Genomic DNA, 12,132 nt, shown 5'->3' with positions numbered 1-12,132 from the left:
CACATTTTCTTTTCTTTTTTCCCCTAAAAGGAATGTTCATTGATGTACACTGTCCTTTGTTAAACAAATAAGCTATTAAACTAAACTAAAAAAAAAAACTAACAAGATTTGATTTGACCACACAGGTCTAAATAAAACAAAATTTTTGATTTTTGATAGGAAAAACCTACTTTAGATGAGTGTTAGGAATGTAAAATAACAGAAGATGTGGAACATATACCTATTGATGCACTGTCGAAAATATAGGGAAGAAAGGACTAAACTAACTCAAAAGATAGGTAAGGCAGGTAGAGAGTGGAGTCTTGAGGATATTTTGGGAACAACAGGAAATGGGGTACAGGACACACAGAAAGCTATAGTAGAATATCTGACTGAAGTAGACAAGATTATATTATAGAATTTAAGATTAGTTGAGCGTCGTTGTTGTTGTTGTGTGTGTGTGTGTGTGTTTTTTTTTTTGTTTTGTTTTTTTTTTTTCTAATTAAAAATTAAGGATTATTAGGTAGGCTACCTAATGATGTTCAGGATAGTAACTCACACTACGTACTCCATTATTGACATACTCCGGTTCAGTTACGTTAGGTGGCGGTATGCACCTAATAAGCGATGGTTGCAACCCGCCATGAAACCAAAAGAAGAAGAAGAAGAAGGAGAAGGAGAAGGAGAAGGTCCTGCACATATATTACAGGGAATAAAGAGAGCAGGAGTTGAGATCAAGTTCATTTGGGTTCCAGCACATATAGGATTTGAGGGGAATGAACCGGCCAATAAGTATGCCAAGAGTGCAACAAGAAAAGAACAAATATCAATGGTTGTAACATACAGTAAAGCCGAGATTAAAAGTATAGTAAAATCAGAGATGAAGAAGAAATGGCAGACGCAATGGGACAGAGAGAGCAGAGGTCGACATTTTTACAATATACAAAGGAATGTTGGAGAAATGAGAGAATGTCAAAGGAGCAGCAAAGAAGAAGACATCATATCACACATGAGATTTGGTCATACGGGGTTAAATAGCACATTATTCATAATACAGAAACATGAAACAGGAAATTGTGAACATTGTGAGTCAGGAGAAACAGTAGAACATATCCTCTTTCAGTGTCCAAAGTACCAAACACAGAGAAACACACTCAAAGCAGCATGTCAGAGAAATAAGATACCGTTTAATGTAGCAGATATATTGAGAAGAAACTCAGGGGATGTTGTATTTGGAGAGATTTTTAGGTTTTTGGAAGCAACAGGGCTTGTTAAAAAAAATTTAATACATAGTATATTCTGTTCCACACTCCAGTCCAGAAGGTGGTGGTAATGCACCTGAAAAGTTGTTTGCCAACCGCCATAAAAAGAAAGAAGAAGAAGAAGAAGAAGAAGAAGAAGAAGAAGAAGGAGAAGGTCCTCCTAGCTCCATGTGTGTTTCCTGCTAGCTAACCACCGGCAAAGACAACACCATGGTAAGTCTAAAAATTATTTGAAAATATGTTTGAGCATGGAATCTATCGGTAGCTTGGTGTGAAATGCGTGCAGGCGATTTACCTTCTTCATTAGCTTCATTATCAACTTAGCTAACGTTAACTGTTAATATAGCGTCACTGACAACGTGCGCCTGATGTCTCTCCGAAAGGAAACAGTGTGGGCTGTTGTAGTTGTTATAATAGATGATTTATTGTGTAGTGTGATACGCTACCATACTTAATTGTAATTATATCCTGTATAGAAATGGTCACCTTTGTGGCAGGGAGATATAGATTTACTTCAGGTTAGACCGTGAAGAATCCTCCAGCATACAACCAGCTGTGTCCTGAAAACAGGAGAGTCTTAAACTGATTTGTAGCTTTTACACGAAAAACTGCCTGCCCAAATGCAGTGCGATGAAATGGTATGTTCCAGTCTTGTACAGAGGATTATCTCGAGGATCTAATATAACTTACTGAGGAAGTGTACGTAGAGTTATAGAATGGAGGAAGAGCCAAACCATTTTAAGTGTTATAAACCAGACATTTGAACATAATCTTTACTCTTCAATGCTCAGTAAATTTTATTTCTTCAGTATCCTACAGTAATGAAAATGCAATGGCTTTTTGTCCAAAGGTTTGTTTGTATATCAACTCAAGGGGTCTCAAGGCTGTTTCCCCAGCCTGTCCTAAGCATGTAATGCAGTAAGACGTGAGAGGATCATAGCATGCATAAATGTCTTGGCTGCATCCAGGGAGCGAAACTTTCCAAGTTATACTTTATGGTTTTTACTATTTTCCTTATATGCTCCTTAAAGTTCAAATTTTGATCAACAATCAGGCCAAGATACTTCAAATCATGTCATTGTAATGACATAGAATTGTTTATTTTAAATAAAGCATCAGCTGTTTAGCAACACTTAGTAGCCATTTTTAGATAGAAATTGTGCAAATTTGCAGGAAAGCCCAATCAGTCTTTTTTCAGCAATTGCAGTATAAAAACAAAATCGGGGAGTGTGGCAAAAATAAAATAAGATAAGATAAGATACACCTTTATTGATCCCACAATTGAGAAATTCCAGAAATGCCGCCTACATACTTATACAGAATGCGCCTTTTTCGGGGCAATGGGGGGCGTGAGCAACTAACGAAACGTGTAGCTTAGCATGTGACGTAAACAGTGACATGGGAGGGAAGCCGCTGCTAGTCAGTCCTTTGGCAATTTTCTCGTAAGTCGGCCCGTTCTTCACCGTTCCTGTCATCTGACAGTTAATGGCCTCTTCGTTTGCGAGGGCAAGGAGGGCGCGCAATTCTTTGTCTCCCCAGTTGCTCATCTTTACAGTGTCTGTCAGGTTTCCGTTTCCCTCTTACTACTAGCTCCTCACTAATTCCTGCTATCGGCTGTTTCCTGTTTATCCACCGCCAGTGGGTCGCACTTGCGGCATCATCAGCAGCTCCTCCCACAAGCCTTCAACAGCCCCTCCCATTGCGGAAGGCCGCCTTGGTCTTTTTAAACTAAAAGGTTTCTGCCAATATGACTACCCTACGAGGTGGAAAATTGGGCATCTCGGATCAACTCACCAATCTGGCTCTGTGTGTCTAAACGCTCGCAGCTTGCCGGCAAAAAGGCCCAACATTCGCGGAAAATCTGGCAGTGTAAAAGGGGCTCTTGAATGCCTCTTGTCTAATCAGATTGCTTGGCCTGAACTAACTGTTGTGTAAATAACATTTAACCACAATGAACACAGATGTCAAAATATTATACGTTACATTGTTTTTAATGATCCTATTATGTTTCTGAACCAAGCTTTTATTTTCATATCAAAATGACTTAAGTGTAGAGCCTGCAACTCTTTGCGTGAAATAATTTGGTTTAATGTTGTTATAGCTTCGTCGAGAGGTGAGACTTAGACGAGAGTACCTGTACAGGAAGGCCCAAGAGGACAGGGTCCGAACAATTGAAGAGAAGAAACAAAAGCTGAAGGGTGCACTTGATGGTATGATCATGATCATTAGGTTCAATTTGTCCTTCTGCATTTTCTGTAACAAGTGATCAGTAGTGGAAATTAACCTACCACAAATCCATGTATAACACATGCTCTTTTTCCTCTGCAGAAAATCGTCTTCTTCCAACTGAGGTACGCAAAGAAGCCTTGCAGCTACAGAAACTACTGGAGTATGATGATGAGGGGGCAGAAGGTAAGTGTTATTTTTCATGATTATCAACACCATCCATCTGATTGCACCAATTTGTTCATTCCATTTAATTTAACCATCCATATATTCATTTCCATTGATGTATTGGGTGTTTTCTGTGCAGGTGTCAGCTCACACATGGATGATGAGTATAAATGGACTGGAGTTGAAGATCCTAAAGTCATGGTCACCACATCCAGAGACCCCAGCTCCAGACTCAAAATGTTTTCCAAGGTCAGGCCACTTTCTCCGCAGTGACAGCAGATGGACTTTGAGACTTTGTTGTATGAATCTGTAATTTACAAATAACTTAAAGATCAGTTTTCTTGGAAGTTTCCTAAAAAGAACCATCTATCTTTTTTTTTCAATCAATATGAAGAAAAAATAAGACTGAGGTCAAGTAGTAGACATCCAATTTATAACCCACATAGCACAGTAGGCCATCTGAACATGCTGAAATATGAAACCTGTCTACAGGAAAACATTGTTCCATAATTATTGGTAAATTATAGCCCTTACTTCAGCCTTACTTCATTTAAAACTCATTTTTAAAATGTTTATAATAATTTTATTGATAGGCTTCAAAGGCCTTTGAACCTTAATAACAAATATAGCTGCAAGTGGTGATTCCAGAGTATAAACCAACCACATATATATATATATATATATATATATATATATATACACACACACACACACACACACACTATATATATATATATATAGTCTCCAAAATTAAAGTTATGGAGCACTTGCCCTTCACTGAGATCCAATTCTCCCATCACAGCTGGCCATAGACAACTGTATGACAACAACACCCCAGCATTTTTAATATTACCTCTAGGGATGTTACCACACAGAATAAAGGGGGGAAATGATTGTGTGAAACAGCAGAGGCACTTTGTCAACCCGCTGAGTTAACGTTACTGTCATTGGCATCAAGCTAGCAAACAATGGTACATCCTCACAGTCGGACATAAAGTAATAACATTAACAAATAGCGGCGTGGCTTTTACTCACCACATCTGCAGAGGCTCCCAGCTTCATTTGAAACAAACTACATTATAGACGGTCTGTTATTTATTAATCCCTCTGTGTGTTTATATATTTACTTTTTATCCGCTCCGTTGTCTTTATAAAGTTAACATATCACACCGTCATTTCAAACTCAACACTTGTTTCAAATTAAAAGCCCCTCATAACCTCAGCTGAGAGAATTCCTCCATTTTCTAAATAGGCTTTTATTCTGAAACATTTCTCAGAACTTCCTGTGGAAGATACAGTAGCTTGATAGTTTACGTATGGCGCTTCAAATGTAGCTCCTGCCATCTGCTGATGCTTTTAGGTGACTACAACAACATGTCGGCTGGCACATGAACAGACACAGTTCTGGCAGTGACTCAAATAATAGTGAAAGTAATAAAAATAGGACAAGAATAACCCGATGACATCACACACGCCGTGAAAGACGACCGGGGACAATTGGTGAGTACCAGCGTGTAGCGTGTACCCTGCATAATGCAAGTCCTGGGTCTGAAATATGTCTGTCAGCGAGTCCTACTCCACCTATTTAGACTCCACCGTAGACAACGGCAGCATTTCTCCGACCATGTAGCAAGCCGCAAGCTCCGTGGCTTCTTTCTAGGGATGCACCGAATATTCGGTAACCAAATATATTCGGCCGAATATTGCAAAAAAACACACATTCGGTATTTGGTGGAATAAGTTAAAAGCAAAGCCAAATAATAGCGGCGTTTTGATAACGCAATCAAACGGCGTGCCGTGACGGGCGGATTAAAATGACCGTAGTGTGGCGATCGGTCCGTCACGGCACTCGCATTTGCGACAAAAAATAGTTTTGAGCGAGCAAAATAGGCTTAAATCATTCAGCATGCTGTGCGAGCAGCCTACATATTTCAACCAGCAGCAGAAACGAAAGGTGAATCCCACCAATTGTGGGTTGAACAGGGGTCACAGACACAGACAGTAACGTTAATGTATTCCTGTCAAATACGGCGGCCATCGGCTTACCGGGCGACGGAGAAGTCGGTTCCAATAATATCCTCTTCTTGGTGTCATGACTGCCCAGAAGTATCTGAACAGCTGAGCCAGCCGAACACAGGTATCTGATGTGTCAGAGGAGAAACGAGCCTTTCACATTTCTCTCTTTCTGGCAGTAACGGCCCACAAACCTCACCGCACTTTAGGGACTGTTCATTACTTAAGAAGGGACTGTAAGGGGAGGAGGGTGGCTGGTTGATTTTTATTTTATTTATTTTTTTTATTTTGATCCCCCCTATGTTAATCACTTATTGATGCTGTTTTTGAAGTATGACTAAGTCAATAAGTAATTTATTCCATTGAAATATCATTGATGTGTTATAGAAAAGTGATTTATCTTTTCATAAATGACAAAAGGCACATCTGCCTCATTTTCGCTGTGGTATCGTGATACTACTCAGAACCATGATATTTTCATTGGTATTGCACAGTGGGTCCCAATTTTGATACCGTGCCAACACTAATCTGGAGGGGGTTCATCTGCAAAAACTAATGAACAACTAAACAATGATATTCGGTATTCAGTACTCGGTATTCGGCCAAGCATTTAATAATATTCGGCTTCGGCCACAAATTTTCATTTCGGTGCATCCCAACTTCTTTCAGACTGATAGGTTTAACGTTATCTCCGTTATTAGAACCAAACGACAGCCGTTGCTCTTTCGGAGCTGAAGGACCAGCGTTCTAAAAGTAACGGAAGTAACTGATGTCTTGTTTGAAAATGTACTTAAGTATTTGATTACTCAAACAGCAAACTAACGCGTTAGGTTACTCGTTACTGCAAAAAGTAACGTTACAAAGTAACGCGTTATACACAACTCTGGTGGGGAGTAAGTAAAGACAGCAGAGAATAACATGCCATGTATTACAATTGGTCTAGGAGGTAAAGCTGATGTTCCCTGGAGCCCAGCGCATGAACAGAGGAGGCCATGAGATCAGCGCACTTGTGAGAGCCTGCAAAACCAACAGTGTTACAGACCTCATCATCGTGCATGAAACAAGAGGACAGCCTGGTACGCCCTCTTTTGTTTTTGTTTATTTTCATATTGGTCACACTTGATTGGTCCTTGTGGCTAAGAGCAGGTAGTTTTCAGCAGTGTTTAGACATCCTACAGGAGCCACATGAACTGACTGACTGGAGCCTGCTTAGAACAGCAAAACTGTCTGAACCCAGCTAAAAACATCTGGAATGGAACAAATGAGGAGATCATAATCATAAGTCAAAGTGATGCCATGAAAATAATTCCCAACTCACAAGTAAAACAAATACACAAAGATAATAAACTGAGATATTTCAAGCAGTGGAAAGCAGAAATCCAATCAATACATAAACTACAATTCTCAGGGCTCGAAATTGTGACCGTTTTGGTCTAATGCCATTTTGAGGTAATCGGCTTAGGCCGATCCCTGTGCTCACAAGGCCGATGACCAGAAGAGAAACCTTAAAACAGTGTTAAACTGTTGCACAATGTTGGTGTTCTTGAACGTGCCCTTAACAGTGACGTCGTAGGCTACACACAGGTGCAGCAGAGCAGACTGTTTCTCCGTCTCTCATCTCTCCGTTATTCACGTGTAGTGTTGGTGCTGCGATCATAAACACTGGAATACCGAGCAACTCACGCCAGTTAAACGCAGCTGAAGGCTGTGTGTATCTCCGACATATTGACAGGTAGCACTGGTGTTTACATTGTATTAGAAAATGCACTGGAGACGGTGAAAGCAACATGCAACAAGTGCCCGTGAGGTGTGGGGCTAACGTTTGCTAATCAGGGGAGCACCGTGGGTACTCGTATAACGAGTTCGAGTTGCTTTGAAGTGCTCATTCACCATCTCCAGCACATTTTCTAATTGCCTATACTCAACAAAAATATAAACGGCTAAGTGCTAGGGGTTCTCTGTTATTCACGTGTAGTCGCCACAAAGGGGTTGGAATACCTTGTCAACATGTCGGAGATACACACAACCTTCAGTTGAGTTTGACTGGCATGAGTTGCTCGGTATTCTAGTCTGTTTATGATCGCAGCACTAACACTACACTTGAAATATTGACACTTAAGGCACAATTTGGACATGTTCACTGTGGGGTGTACTCACTTATGTTGCCAGCTGTTTAGATGTTGATGGCTGTGTTTTGAGTAATTTTCAGAGGAAGGTAAATCTACACTACTATACAAGCTGTACACTGACTACTTTAAGTTATATCAAAGTGTCATTTCTATAGTGTTTTCCCATGAAAAGATATAATGAAATATTTGCAAAAATGGGAGGGGTGTACTCACTTATGTGAGATACTATATGTATATGTGTATATGTGTGTGTGTGTGTGTGTGTGTATATATATGTGTATATATATATATATATATATATATATATATATATATATATATATATATATATATATAATATATACACACACACACACACACACACCATAGCAGAACAGGAGAAGTTGATACAGAAATTCATTTTCTCACAAGTTGTCAAAATTACAAAGAAATTAGAGAAGAAGAAATGATGATGAATTCTAATTGAATTCCATCAGCCTCAGCTGTACAACTATACAACTATAAAGCAAGATAAAATGTGAATTTTGTAATCAGAGTATGCAGTAAACTAGAGTCACTACAGACAGGCAATGCACATGAAGTAACAGAATTTTTTTTTTTTTTTTAATTCCTGGACATTTACAGATGGCCTGGTGGTGTGCCACTTGCCATTTGGACCCACTGCTTATTTCACACTGTACAACGTGGTAATGAGGCACGATGTTCCAGACATAGGCACCATGTCTGAGGCCTACCCTCACCTCATTTTTCACAACTTCACCTCGCGACTTGGCATTAGGGTGAGTTAATGCTGGACCATGCATTGTACACATGCCACTGATGTTGGCTTTCACCACTCGTTTTTGGGTACAACTAATTAATTCTGCTCATGCAGGTATCAAATATCCTCAAGTATCTTTTTCCAGTGCCAAAGGAGGACAGCAGACGTGTAATCACATTTGCAAACCAAGAGGACTTCATCTCTTTCAGGTCAGTGTGAGGGGACTCTCTTAGTGTGAATGCCATACAAACATTGCCTTATTGAGGTAAACAGTACTGAGAGTAATATGTCTTGTTGTTACAGGCATCATACCTACAAGAAAACAGACCACAAGAACATTGAGCTGACAGAGGTTGGACCAAGGTTTGAAATGAAATGTAAGTATGGATAGTAGGCTCAGGGGCGGTATCTGTTTTTTCATACCCTTATTTCACCGTCATACCTTTCTGACATTTCACCGAGGTCTATTTTTTCATACCCTTATTTCACCGTCATACCTTTCTGACATTTCACCGAGGTCTATGGTATATGAAGATTTAAGTGTGTGGCACCCTGTAATGTTACCTCCACCACTCACAGTCACCTGTCTGTCAGCTCTACGGTCTGTTCCACCAGTAGAGACTGACCTCCTGTGACAAGTACTGTGCACTACATATAATACATCCTCAGTACAGCCTCTCTGTCTGGCATTAATAGAAGAGCGTATGTACCATTGACTGTACTGAAAATCCTACCACCAGGATTTATAAATACCTCGAAATACCATAATACTAAGATACTGCCCAAACCGCCCAAACAGATAAAAAGATAATTCACTTTTAAGACTGGAATCAGAGATTGTAACCTATCAAGATACGACATGTAAATATCACAGCTTTTCATAGTTACAAGAAGTATTTTTTCACTGTAGATGGAACTGGGGAAGGTCTTTCTGGGTTCTCAGACTGTATGACCAGCACCAGTATTACGTTGTAAAGCCCGATTTATGGTTGTGCACGCATAGGGTGACCAGACGTCCTGCATTGCGTGGGACTGCAAGGCATTTCTGTCTCTTTTCACGCGTCACCTAAATTGAGACCATTTCCCGCATGATTGGTTGTCACCCGCACTAGCACACTAGCATGAATCCCTGGACTTGTGAGTTGAGACTTTTGTTACTATTCCTGCTCTTTTGAGCTTTCCAACCATCACTACAGTGCCAGTGAATCCCTGGTCTCATGAGTTGAGACTTTTGTTATTCTGATTATGTCATGGAAGTCATATTTTTACCTGGAGAAAACCCACGCTGACAAGGGGCGAACTACCCACAGAAGGGCTCCCGCACCTGGGATCAAATCAGGAACCCTCTTGCTGTGAGGCGAGAGTGCTAACCACCACATCACCGTGCCGCCCATGCTGACATTATAAGAACATGCAAACTCCGCCAATCAGTGGGTTCAAACCCTCTTGCAGTGAGGCAGCAGTGCTAACTACTACAGGAATGTGCAGAGAAGTGTAGCACAGAAATGCCAAATACATGCTTAAGGCCACAGAGTAACAGTGATGGTATTGCATAGTGTTTTTTTCCACTAGAGAGCACTGCTAAGTGTAAAATGTCCCACACAGTGCACATCTTAGGCCAGATGTTAAAATGATCCCAATGCACTTTAATTTAGTCTTTGTGTTGTGTTCAAGTCAAAAAATAAATTTAAGCAGAAATAAATCAGGCTGCCCATGGACTGGCACCCTGAGCCATTGGGGGATTTGGTGCCGTCAACCTCTCCAGCTACCAGTCCACACTCCATATTTTGATCCGGGCGAGGACTTTAACTGGCGACCCTCTGGTTCCCAAGCCAAGTCCCTATGGACTGAGCTACAATGCAGAATTCAAATTTCTATTGAGTTTGATAGGAGACACCAGTCTGTTAGTCTTCCTTTAATGCATTACCAGTGAAAAAACACTGAAGATGCTAACACAGCTAAAATAGTTATGACAAAAAGCCTAACTTTTATGAAAGCCTTGTGAATGTTATCTGGGAAAAAATAGTATTAATAGCTGTCTCTTCAACAAGAGCTGAAACTGAAAATATATCACTGATGAGGTCATAACTTAGGGATAAGGAAGAAAAACTAGAGAAGGTAATGTCTTAAGAAATTGCAGTGTGAATGCTGGATGCTGAAAATTAAGTGGATTGCTATCTTGACTTTGTATGAAGAAGCAGCTGAAGGAATGTGAAAAGCTGGAAAAAATGGTCCTTAAATAGGACTTTGTCACACTGCACCCATCAGCTCATCTCTGCACTTATTGTAAGTCACCTTGGATAAAAATGTCAGCTAAACAAATGTAATGTAATTTCAATCAGCTTTGTGCTTCCACCTGCAATCACGAATTGCTGTGGTGATGGTAACTGCAAAGTGACTCCTGGCTCAGAGATGTCATTTCATAGAGATTAAGCTAAGGTGCAACTCTCATACTCCTGCTTATAACCAAAAGCAAATCCTATCACCTAAATCTTATATGGTGAGAGAGGGAACACTCAACTAAATGCACTGTGTGGAATTTGTGTGTGTCATGTCAAAATAAGGGCAGGTTAGGAAAGTCCTTTATACTACTTCCCTCCTGAGGTTTCTGGTCTAATTAACTTATGCTTTCCAACATTCACACCAGTAAACAGTGTGAAATGATCTGTTCTCAGATAGTTTGAGGGCATTTTCCTATAAAACGTTGAGTTGAATTGCTCTGTGCCACGTGCTATTGGAATGTGTAAAAAGTTTCCTTCTGTTCTTTTGTTTAGTGTACATGATCAAACTGGGCACCTTGGAGAATGAGAGTACGGCGGATGTCGAGTGGCGTCACCATGCATATACACACACTGCCAAGAAAAGGAGGTTCCTCAGTGTGCAAAAGGAACTAATAAAGCATAGCTAAAGTGCTTAATAAAAATCTTAAAATGTGTTTATAAAATGACATGTTTTTGTTAGTTGCTTACCAAATATGACTCGAAGTATAATCTGTTCAAAGGTTTCCCAGTCAGACTGCATCATATCCATCTTGAGGGACAGAACTTTTCAAGTAAAAGGAATCTGTTTTGACAAAGCCATTGGTTAACAAAGACCTAAGGCATACTGTGGTGACTTTATTATATTTGTTTTGCTATTTTGTAATAAAATTTGTTTCAGATATCTAAGTTGGCTCACTGTTTTGCCCCTTGTGAATAAAAGTTCATACTTATTCATATGTGCAAACATTAAAGATGTGCAAATATGCATTGTGAAGATACACTATATGAATAAAGTATTTTGCCACACCGGTCAATTATTGATTTCAGGTCTTTCAATCAGACACATTGCCACAGGTGTATAAAATCAAGCACCTAGCCATGCAGTCTCCATTTGCAAACATTTGTAATACAAAATGGGTAATTTTGAAGAGCTCAGTGATTTCAACCAAGGTACTGTGATAGGATGCCACCTTTGCAATAAGGTGGCAATAATCCCTGCTGGATATTCCACAGTCAATTGTAAGTGATATTAGAAGTGGAAGCGTTTAGAAACAACAGCAACTCAGCCACGAAGTGGAAGACCACATAAAATCGCAGAGCAGACTAAATGACTG

General features: G+C 40.0%; 1 protein-coding gene across 1 annotated transcript; it reads left to right on the top strand.

The window, feature by feature from the left end:
- The first annotated feature begins 1,317 nt into the window (after positions 1-1,317).
- On the top strand, positions 1,318-11,832 carry imp4 (IMP U3 small nucleolar ribonucleoprotein 4). Its single transcript, XM_033618674.2, has 9 exons — positions 1,318-1,454; positions 3,343-3,451; positions 3,570-3,653; positions 3,775-3,884; positions 6,592-6,724; positions 8,402-8,556; positions 8,652-8,746; positions 8,841-8,914; positions 11,312-11,832. The coding sequence occupies exons 1-9, from the start codon at positions 1,452-1,454 to the stop codon at positions 11,443-11,445; spliced, it is 897 nt and encodes a 298-aa protein (XP_033474565.1). The 5' UTR covers positions 1,318-1,451; the 3' UTR covers positions 11,446-11,832.
- Positions 11,833-12,132: the final 300 nt, after the last annotated feature.

The sequence above is a fragment of the Epinephelus lanceolatus genome, chromosome 9 (genome assembly GCF_041903045.1).
Source record: "Epinephelus lanceolatus isolate andai-2023 chromosome 9, ASM4190304v1, whole genome shotgun sequence".
Taxonomy (NCBI): Eukaryota; Metazoa; Chordata; class Actinopteri; order Perciformes; family Serranidae; genus Epinephelus; species Epinephelus lanceolatus.
Note: the sequence above shows the minus strand (reverse complement) of the source record. Positions and strands in the feature narration are given on the sequence as shown.